Source organism: Equus quagga, chromosome 12 (assembly GCF_021613505.1).
Source record: "Equus quagga isolate Etosha38 chromosome 12, UCLA_HA_Equagga_1.0, whole genome shotgun sequence".
Classification (NCBI taxonomy): domain Eukaryota; kingdom Metazoa; phylum Chordata; class Mammalia; order Perissodactyla; family Equidae; genus Equus; species Equus quagga.
Genome location: NC_060278.1, coordinates 38421300 through 38433220, shown reverse-complemented (window position 1 = coordinate 38433220; position 11921 = coordinate 38421300). Strand labels below are relative to the sequence as shown.

The 11921-nt window shown below is 37.6% G+C and overlaps 1 protein-coding gene across 1 annotated transcript in view; it reads left to right on the top strand.

Moving 5' to 3' along the window:
- The first annotated feature begins 590 nt into the window (after positions 1-590).
- The window catches only part of LOC124248155 (kinesin-like protein KIF28P), a 51462-nt gene continuing 40131 nt past the window's right edge, over positions 591-11921 (top strand). The window contains exons 1-2 of the mRNA XM_046678009.1: positions 591-623; positions 2113-2307. Of these exons, the coding sequence (XP_046533965.1) occupies positions 591-623; positions 2113-2307 (228 nt within the window). The remainder of the gene's footprint in view (positions 624-2112; positions 2308-11921) is intronic.

The following is an 11921-nucleotide window of genomic DNA, read 5'->3' as shown; positions in this document are numbered from 1 at the left end:
GAAACTAGACCCGGGCTGAGTAACTAAATCCTGATAGAGAGGGCAAGGGGAAAAAAAGGACACCTAGGAGTCCAGAAAAGCCAGACTGTGGAAAAACAAGGTTCATTTTGAGTCCTCAACAAAAACAAACAAACACAAAACAGACTCAGCAACTCCAGAGGTGGTTTAACCCCATCTAAGAGGACCCCTCCTCTGATCACAGGTGCAACACAAAGACAGATTCAATGACTTTGTGGGAGGGTGGGGGGGTGCCTCGAACCCCCACCTCGTCACTCCAGAGGAGACTTGAACCCAGTTAATGACTAGTCAACAGGGATTGCTCCTGTTCGTCAGAACAGAGCAGCACTCCTTCTGGAGTGGCCCGGTCATGCAATCCTTCCAACCAGAGGGAACCCTCACTCCCCTGAGCCAGGCTACCCCCGGATGAGGACTTGAACCTGGAAGCCAGGCTCCAACCAGCAAACTTTGTGAGAAAACTTAAAGAAAGAACTCTTACAGCCATGCTGTGGGCTTGGCGCCCCTCTCCTCCATTGAGAGTGCCCCCAAGCAAAGCACTCAGTGCAGCCACTGGGTCTCCCGAGGGGGCAGCAATGTCAAGCCAGCAGCATAAGCACCACAAAGGGGTAAGCCCCACGTTGGGCACCAGATTTGTTACCAAAACCAAAGTGGGTTCCCTCCTGGTGAGTTAAATCAGACTCTCCACCAGAAGGAGTTGTCTCACAAAGTAAAGTGTACTTGCGGTGTAGGAGAGGAAGACATTTCCTCTACCCTCTCTGGGTTCTTCTGGCCGGAGAATGAATTAAATTCACATAAGAGAGAATAGCAGGAGAAAATTAAACAAAGCTTTATAACATGTATACATGGGAGAGGCAAGCTGAGCAACTCATCAAAATGGCTGAAGCCACCACCTTAAATATCATCTTCAGCTAAAGACAAAGGAGGATGTTGGGGGTGGGGGGAGTCAGTTACAGGAGGTTACCAGACAAGCACAGTAAACAGGAATAAGATTATTATGCAGATCTAAGTCCTTGAATTCTGTATTGATAGGAGTTTCTAGAGATAAGGTCATCTCCTTTCTTCTTCCTGGTAGAGAGGGAGATATCTTTACAGATGGAGATTTCCTTTACAATGTAAATGTTTCTTAACAAAGGGTAAGCAAGTTCCACTCCTCAGAGCCTCCTTCCCTGTCCGAGTTTATTAAAAGTAACCAACCCCAAATAATCCTCATGCCAAAAAGACATATCTTGGGGTGGCCAATTCCCGGCCCCCACAGTGGCAAATAAGAGAAGATGAGGAATCATTTCCGGAGTCATGGTGTCCCCGAACAAAGGGAAGCAGGGACATTTATTTTGGATGGGGAATGAATATTTCAAAGGGAGAAGTAAGTATCCTCTCGCGCAGGCTCAGGTGGAAACATGCTTCCACACACATTGCAGATTATGGTAACAAGGCCTAAGCTCCTCCTGGAGATATCTTAGCATTAGAAATAAGGCAAAGGTCCCAGACTTTAGCTCTCTGGTGAGACTGGGTCTGGTTCAGGGTGGTTGGTGACTGCATCTCCTTAACATAAGAAAAGGAAAAAAGCCATTTGGAAAAACAGTTAACTTCTTCCGAACCCACCCTTGAGCTCCTCAGGGCAATTAGTCGGTGACACTTTACCAAATTTTGATAGATTTTCTTGAATAGCTATTTCTTTATTGGCTGTTTCCCCTTAGGACAGAGGCTTTACATGGCTGTTTTTTCATTTTCATTTTTTTATTGACAATTTTCACTGGTTTCAGCAGGGCGTAGGACAGTGTTGCTCCTTGTGTTGTCTTGCTGGGAGTGGATCGCCGCCTTCACAGCTGTAGTTTTTGCTATCAGTGTAGCTGGCTGTTAGATGCGCTGTTCTCAGAAAGTTAATACAACTAGAGACAAGCCTTTCAAAAATTCTGAGGGAGCATAAGAGCAACTGTTGTCATAACAGCTGCTGAGAATAACATAATTAGAGAACAACGAGAATGAATGGTAAGTTCCTGGCTTAATTTCTTACTAGGCATAAAGACTTGCAAAACAATTGGATGACAGAGAAAAGCGATATTGATTGACTCTGAATTTGTGATTTGACTGTAGAGAGAGAAGAATTCTGGGAGCAAGTGTGTGATTTCCATGCATTCTGGGACCACCACCACTATACAAGACCCTAAGAATCCAGAGCATGTGAAGACATTTACTTTTGACCTGGCCTATTGGTCTCACAGTGGATTTCAAATGGATAAAGATGGTGTGTTTATTTCAGCTGATCCTAGTGGTAAATTTGCAGGCCAGGTAAATTTCTTTACAATACTACTTCAAGCAACTATTCTTTTTCTTTTTTTATCAAGTGTTAATGGTATAACAGTACAATAATTTGTTATGCAAGCACACTACAATAGATGCTTCCATATTAAAGTCTGATTTTAAATTTATCCCTTTTTCATGCTAAACATGAGGTCTAAAAGTGCAACTATTGCCTATATAATTTTTTAGACACTCAAATCAGTTGATTTCCCAAAGTACTGACATTTTGAAAAAGGAATGTCAGTGAAGTCAATTATATTTTGTCTCTCTGAGACAAGCAAAATAAGAAAACTTGTGAGGCACTCAGCATTTGGGAACTTGTGTTTATCGAATATTTGTCAGGTGCCATCCACTGTTCTGCCTTAAAGTTGCTCATGAATTGGTGTGGGGAGACAGCCAAATAAGTGCATTCAAATGTTACACATTCTGTGATAAGAATATGTATGGAATACAATGGGGTACAAAGGAGACGTGGTCATTTCAATGACCCTTAAGCTTCTTAGATCTGTGGGTTTATAGTTTTCATCAAATTTGGCAAAATTTCAACCATCATTTCTTCAAGTATTTTTTGTTCCCCCCATTCCTTCTGTGACTCCAATGACCTGTGTGCTTAGATGACCCCACTGGTCCCTGAGGCTCTGATCATCCCCCCAACGCTTTCTCTCTGTTCTCCTTGTCTGCCTGCTTGCCTCTAAAAGATCAGCCCAAAGATTATAACCTTATTAAACCACCCCTAAAAATACCCTCTGCCAATATTTCTGACTTCACAAACTCACTGAAAGGATCTCATGGACCCCAGAATGCACTTTCAGAACCTCCATCCTAGAACTATAATAAAAAACATCAATCAAACAGAATATAACTAATGAGTCAATTGAGGGAAACGGAATTATGAAAAACTCAATCCAAAATATGGCAGGAAAAGAGGGAGAAAAAACCAAAGAGTACACAAGATAAGTAGAATGCAAATAGCAAGATAGTAGATTTAACTGCCAGTTATTATCTCAATTATTATCGAGAGATTATTATCGATTATTATCTCAAATGTAAATAAACATGCCAATTAGACATCAGAGATGATCATATTTGATAGGAAAAGTAGGATCCAACTCTTATCTGTCTATAGAAACCCAATTTAAATATAAATAGATACCTACCATGTAAACACTAAGAAAAAGAAAACCACAGAGGCTATGTTTACATCACACAAAGGAAACTTCAGAACAAGGAAAATTTCATAATGAAAAAGTAATCAATTCATTAAGAAGACATACCATCCTAAATGGGGGATGCACTTAATAACGAACTTCAAAGTACCTAAAGCAGAAACTGATAGAAATTGAAGGAGAAATAGACAAATCTACAACTGTGATTGGTGATTTCATCATCCCTCTCTGAATAATGGATAGAACAAATAACCAAAAATCAATAGTAACATAGAAGACCAGAACAGCACTATCAACCTCATTGACAATTATAGCACACTTCTGCTACCCCAGCCCAACCACAGCAGTACACATTCTCTTCAAATGAACATGGAACTTTCATTATTATAGACCATATTCCAAATCATAAAACTGGTCTCAAAAAATGTAAGATAACTGACATCATACAAAGTATGTTCTCTGACCACAGTGGAATTAAACTAGAAAAATGACAGAAAGATATTAGGAAAATCCACAATTATTTAGAAAATAATAGAGTGCTAAATAATCCATAGGTCAAGAAATAACCAGGGGGCCAGCCTCATGGCCAAGTGGTTAATTTCACGCACTCTGCTTCGGTGGCCCAGGGTTCGCCGGTTCGGATCCTGGGCGTGGACCTACACACCACTCGTCAAGCCATGCTGTGGAGGCATCCCGTGTAGAAGAACTTGAAGCACTTACAGCTAGGATATATGACCAGGCACTGGGGCTTTGGGGAGAGAGAAAAAAAAAGAAATAAACCACAAGGGAAATTAGTAAATATTTTGAAGTGAATGAAAATCAAAACATCTATCAAAATTTAGGGGAGGCAGCTAAACCAGGGCTTAGTGGAAATGTTATAGCATTAAATGATTTTTGTTGCAGAAGAAAAATCTCAAATTAACATTCTAGGCATCCACTTAAGAATTTAGAAAAAGAAGCACAAATTAAACACAAAGCAAGCAGAGGAAGAAATAAGGAAGATAAGAACAGTAATTAATGTAAAACAGTAAAATAGAGAAAAATCAATGAAACCAAAAGCTAGTTCTTTGAAAAGATCAATAAAATTGATAAACCTCTAGCCAAACTGATCAAGGGAAGGAAGATACAAGGTACCAAGATGAGAAATGAAAGAGGGACATTACTGCAGATCCTATAGACCTAAAAAGATAATAAGGGAATATTACGAACAACTTAATGCCAGTAAATTTAACGACACAGATAAAGTGGACATAAGCTATTGAAGTTCACATAAAAAGAAATTGATAACTCAAGTAGCCCTATATCTATTAAAGAAATTGAATTTATAGTTAAAAATCTCCTCACAAAGAAAACTCTATGCCCAGATGCCTTTGCTGTGAATTCTACCAAGGAAAGAAATTTTTTTAAAAATCTTGCAAATGATAGAAGAAGAATATACACTTTTTGAGGCCGCTATTGCACCAAAACCAGCCAAAGATATTACAAAAACACTACAGACCAATATCCCTCATGAACATAGGCACAAAAATTAACAAAATTTTATCAAATAGAATCCCACAATATATTTTTAAAACATCTCTATCAAGTGGGACTTTTCCTGGGAATGTAAGATCGGTTTTAATATTTGAATATCAATGTAATTGATCAAATGAATGGAATACAGGAGGAAAAAAAATACGTGATCATATACAGAGAAAGTATTTGACAAAATCGGACACCCAATCATGATAAAATCTCTCAGCAAACTTAAAATAGGAGAGAGCTTCCTATAAATAGAACTTCCCTAAAATACATACATAACATCACATTTGATGGTGAAACACTAAATGTGTTCCCCTAACGTTGGGAACAAGGCAAGGAGGTCCAATTTCATCATTTCTATACAATATTTACTTCAGGTCCTAGCCAGGGCAATAAGGCAATTAATAGGAAATAAACGATAAGCAGATTGAAAAAGAAAAAGCAAAACTATTTGCAGGTAACATGATTATCTATGTAAAAAACTCTAAGGAATCTACAAAATAAAAGCTACCATAGTTAATAAATGTGTTTGGCAAGGTCAATATACAAAAATTAATAGTATTTCTCTATGCTGGCAGTGAACAACTGGAAGTTGAAATTTAAAAATATTTACAACATCAAAAACATGAAATACTTTAAAGATAAATTTAACAAAATATGTGCAAAAGCTGTACACTTTATAGTTTTATAACATTACTGAAAGGAAAACTTAAATGAGTCAGAAGACTGAATATTATTGAGAAGTCAAATTGATCAATAGATTCAAAGCCATCCTAGTCAAAATCCCAGCAGTAATTTTTTGTAGAAATATACACTATTTCAATAATTTAAATGGAATTGGAAAGGACTTAGAATAGCCCAAATTATTTTGAAACAGAATAAAGTTGAAGAATTTAAAATCCACTATAGAGCTACAGTATTCAAGACAGCGTGGTATTGGCTAAAAGATAGCGAAATAGGTCAATGGAACAGAATAAAGTGTCCAGAAATGGATCTTCATATATCATCAACTGTTTCTTCACAAAGGTCTGATAATGGGTTGAAAAGAGTTCCCCCCAAATTTACGTCCACTCAGAATCTCGGCATGTGACCTTTTTGGAAATAGGATATTTGCAGATGTAATTAGTTAGATAAGGCCATACTGGATTAGAGTGGGCCCCAAATCCAATTCTTGTAAGAAGAGGGAAATTTGGGCACAAAGACACACGGGGAGACGCCACGTGATCATGGAGGCAGGCTAGAGTAATGCAGCTATAAGCCAAGGAGGACCAAGGGCTGCTGGGAGCCACCAGAAGCCAGGAGGAGCCTAGGAAGGATTCTTGCCTGGAGCCTGCAGAGAGAGCATGGCTTCGCCAACACCTTGATTTTAGATTTCTGGCCTCCATTGCTGTGAGAGAATACATTTCTGTTGTTTTCAGTCACCCAGTTTGTGGTAATTTGTATGGAAGCCGCAGCAAACTAATACAGGTGACAAAGTTCTTCAAAAATAAAATCTTTCAACGAGTGGTGCTGGAGATATTGGAGATCTGTATGGAAAAACATGAGCATTTATCCTTTCCTCACACCATGCACAAAATGAACTCAAAGCGGATCACAGCCCTAATGAGTAGAGATAAAATTCTAGAACCTCTAAAAGAAAGGATAGGATGAAATTCTCATGATCTCAGATTTGGCAAAGATGTCTTAGATAGGACACAAACTATAGAAGAAAATATTTGATAAGTGAGACTCATTAAAAAAAAACAGCTTTTGCTCTTTGAGAAATATCAGTAAGAACATGAAAAGGCAAGCCACAAAGAAAATATTTGCAAAACGTATATTGATAAAGTGTCCAAAATATTTAATGAATTCCTACAATAAAAAGGGGAAAAAAGACAATTTTTTTAGTGGCAAAAGATTTGGTCAGAGGCTTTACCAAAGAAGATAGAGAAATTACCAAAAGCCAATGAAAAAATGTAAAACTTCATTAGTCATTAGGGAAATGCAAATTAATACCATAATGAGATAATACTGCACATCCATGAGAATGGCAAAAATTAAAAATTGATAATACCAAGTGTTGATAGTGTAGGGGAGGAAGACATTTCCTCTACCCTCTCTGGGTTCTTCTGGCCGGAGAATGAATTAAATTCACATGAGACAGAATAACAGGAGAAATTAAACAAAGCTTTATAACGTGTATACATGGGAGAAGCTCAGGCAAGCTGAGCAACTCGCCAAAATGGCTGAAACCACCACCTTAAATATCATCTTCAGCTAACGACTGGGGGGGAGTCAGTTACAGGAGGTTACCAGACAAACACAGTAAACAGGAATAAGATTATTATGCAGATTTAAGTCCTTGCATTCTGTATTGACAGGAGTTTCTAGAGATAAGGTCATCCCCCTTGTTCCTGGTAGAGAGGGAGACAACTTTACAGATGGAGATTTCCCTTACAATGTAAATGTTTCTTAACAAAGGGTAAGCAAGTTCCACTCCTCAGAGCCTCCTTCCCTGTCCGAGTTTATTAAAAGTAACCAACCCCAAATAATCCTCATGCCAAAGAGACATATCTTGGGGTGGCCAATGCCAGTCCCTCATAATATGCATGTGGAACAACTGGAATATAGGGCTTATGGCAATGTAAAAAGTTTCAGTTATTTTAGAAACCAGGCAGTTTCTTTAAAATTTAAGCATATACTTAACCATACAATCTAGCAATTCCAAGAGAAATAAAAATACGTCCTCACAAACACCTGTATGCAAATGTCTATAGCAACTTTATATGTAAGAGTCCCAAACTAGAAACTCAAATGTCCATCAACATGTGAATGGTTAATAAAATTGTGATATATTTATAAAATAGAATATAATTCATCAGTGAAAGGAACTCATGATTACATGCAGCAACATAGATGAATCTCAAAGCATTATACTAAGTGAAAGGAATCATATACAAAAGGCTACACACTGTACAAGTCCAGTTAAATGGCAATTCTAGAAAAAACGGAACTACAGTTGCAGGAAGTAAATCATTAATGGCCAGGGGCTAAAGATGGAGGAGGGGCCTGAGTGCAAAGTGGCACAAAGGAACTTCTCGAAATGATTAAAAATTAAAAAAAGTCTTAATTGTAGTGGTCATCACATGGCCGAACACATATGTCAAAACTCATGAAACTGTATACTTTAAATGAATGAATTTAATGAATATTAATTGTACTTCAATAAAGATAGTTTTTTTCAAAAAGAATAAAATACCAAGGAATAAATTTAAGCAAGGAGGTGAAAGATCTCTACACTGAAAACTATGACATTGATGAAGAAAATTGAAGATGACACAAATAAATGGAAAGATATTCTGCGCTCATGGCTTGGAAGAAGTAATATTGTTAAAATGTCCATAACACCCAAAGCAATCAACAGATTCAATGCAGTCCCTATCAAAATTCCAATGGTATTTTTCCACAGAAATAGAACAAAAAATCCTAAAATTTGTATGGGGCCACAAAAGACACCAAATAGCTGAAGAAATCTTGAGAAAGAAGAACAAAGCTGGAGGCGCCACACTTTCTGATTTCCAACAATATTACAAAGCTATAGTAATCAAAACAGCATCATAGTATTGGCATAAAAGTGGACACATCAATCAATGGAACAGACTGAAGAACTGAGAAATAAACCCACGTATATATGGTCAATTAATTTACAACAAAGCGACCAAATATATGCAAGGAGGAAAAGATAGTCTTTTCAATAAATGGTGTTGGGAAAACCAGACAGCCGCAGGCAAAACAATGAAACTGGACCCTTCCTTACACCACTCACAAAAATTAACTCAAAATGGATTAAAGACTTGACCGTCCAACCTGAAACCATAAAACTCCCAGAAAAAAACATAGGTGACAAACTCTTAGACAACAGTCTTGGCAATGATTTTTTTGGATTTGACGCCAAAAGCAAAAATAAACCAATGGGACTACATCAAACCAAAAAACTTCTGTACATAAACGAAACCATCAACAACACATGGAATGGGAGAAAATATTTGCAAATCATATACCTGATAAGGGGTTAGTATCCAAAATATATAAAGAACTCATTCAACTCAATAGAAAAATACCAAACAATCTGATTAAAAAATAGGCAGAGGGACTAAGTAGACATTTTTCCAAAAAAGGCATACAAATAGCCAACAGGTACATAAAAAGGTGCTCAACGTCACTAATCATCAGGGAAATGCAAATCAAAACCACAATGAGCTGTCTCCTCACACCTGTTAGCATGGCTGTTACCAAAAAGACAAGAGAAGTGTTGGAGAGGATGTGGAGCCCTTCTGCACTGTTAGTGGGAAAGTGCATTGGTGCAGCCACTATGGAAAACAGTATGGAGGGTGCTCAAAAAATTGAAAATAGGGGGCCAGCCTTGTGGCCGAGTGGTTAAGCTTGCATGCTCTGTTTTGGCGGCCCGGGGGTTGGCTGGTTCAGATCCCGGCTGCAGACCTATGCACCGCTCATCAGGCCATGCTGAGGTGGCGTCCCACATGCCACAATTAGAAGGACCCACAACTAAAATATACAACTATGTACTGGGGGGCTTTGGGGAGAAGAAGGAAAAAATTAAAAATAAATAAATAAAACTACCATATGATCCAGCAATCCGACTTCTAGGTGTTTTTCTGAAGAAAACCAAATCACTATCTTGAAAAGGTATCTGCACCCCCATGTTCACTGCAGCATTATTTACAGTAGCCAAGACATGGAAACAACCTAAGCATCCATCGATGGATGAATAGATAAAGAAATGTAGTGTATATATATATATATATATATATATACAATGAAATATTATTCAGCCATAAAAAAGAAGAAAATCTTGCCACTCGCGACAACATGGATGGACCTTGAGGGCATTATGCTTAGTGAAATTAGTCAAATAGACAGATAAATACTGTATGATCTCATTTATATATGGAATCTAAAAGCAAAAAACAAAAAAAGGAGATTCTACACTTGAAACTAATGTAATATTGTCTGTCAACTATACTTACATTTAAAAAGAAAGGAGAGCCTAGATACAAAGAACAGATTGGCAGTTGCCAGAGCAGGGAGTGGGGAGTGGGTGAAATGGGTGAAGAGAGTCAAAAGGTCCAAACTTCTAGCTATAAAATAAATCAGTCCTGGGGATGCAATGTACAGCATGGTGACCATAGTCAATCATACTGTACAGTATACTGTGAAAGTTGCTAAGAAAGTAGATCTTAAAAGTTCTCATCACAAGAAAAAATAATTTGTAACTATATGAGGTGATGGATATTAATTAAACTTATTGTGGTGATCATTTGCAAAAATACACATATATCAAATCATTATGTTGTATGCTTAAAATTAATACAACGTGGTGCTGGCCCCATGGCCAAGTTGTTAAGTTTGTGCACGCACTCTGCTTTGGTGGCCTGGGGTTTCCCTGGTTTGGATCCTGGGCGCAGACCTAGCACCACTCATCAGGCCATGCTGAGGCGGCGTCCCACATGTCACAACGAGAGGCACTCACAACCAGAATATTCAACTATGTACTGGGGGCCTTGGGGAGAAGAAGGAAAAAAATTATGAATTAAAAAAAAATTAGTACAATGTTATATGTCAATTCTATCTCAGTTTATAAAAAGATAGTTTTAAAAGAATGCAAGAATTACGCTGTAAAGAAATCTGATTATCTTTGTCAACAGCTTTTCCTCTCATCCCCAAATGACGATAACCATCTATTTTTTGCTAACCGCCTATTAAGATACTGCGGAATTCACACACTGTAGTGTAGGGACACATTTCACATAGTTGATTACAGGATGGTGAGTAGGAAGAAATTAGAAATGTAGTTCTATGATGTCTTGGCTTATCTGATATACAGATAATTGATCCTCAAAGACATTTCGATGGAAAACTACAGAAAAACTGTACAGCTAACAAAATTTATAGAATGATTCTATTCTCCAGGATTTTATTTCATGAAGTTCTGTATTACTTGTTTGAAGTTTTCAATCCATAAAAATTGACAATAAAAATATTTCCCCAAATTTCTAGCTAGCACAGAGAAGAAAAGACAGCAAAACTAGTTACTGTACTAAGCTAATAGCTCCTAAGGCAGCGTAGATAGTCGTCATATAAATACATTTTTCTGGTAGAAGTATGACCACAATGTTCTGGGAAACCACTGGTTAAATTCCACGTTTTAGGCCTGGAGCTCCCCTAACACTTGTAATATAATAATTTTTATTCCTTTCTCATAAGAAATGAATATTTAAGAAAATTTGTTGCATCTACTGTCCTTATATAAATCACACTAAGTTGGTATCTGTATCTTTCTCAGAAATAAAAAATTATATAAATCACACAAATGTACATATTGTAACAAATGAGTAACGCTTACTACTGTTTTATTGCTATTAGAGAGTAGAGAAGAATGTACTTTTAAAACAGCCTCAAATAAGAGAATTATTGCTGGCTATGGCCATGGCCCTGATAGCAAGAGAGCCAGCTCACACCCTCTCCTTCAAGCAATTGTGGGCACAAGCGCCTGTGTCTCCCACTTAAAAAGAAAGTGTGCACGTGCATATGTGTGTGTTGGAGAAATGCTTCAGAAATGCCGGGTCTTGTGAAAAAAGAAGAGTTCAACAGCACAGGGCTAAAATTACCATGGGAATTTTGTGTTGTTACTGTTTGGATTAAAGGGTAAAGAAAAAGGAGAAAACGCTCTGACTTGTTTCTGCCCCTTGATGCCTTGAAATTTTTGTCCAATTGCTGAATTTTATTTATTTATTTTTAATTTTTTTTTAAGATTTTATTTTTTACTTTTTCTCCCAAAGCTCCCCAGTACATAGTTGTGTATTTTTCAGTTGTGTGTCCTTCTAGTTGTGGCATATGGGATGCCGCCTCAGCATG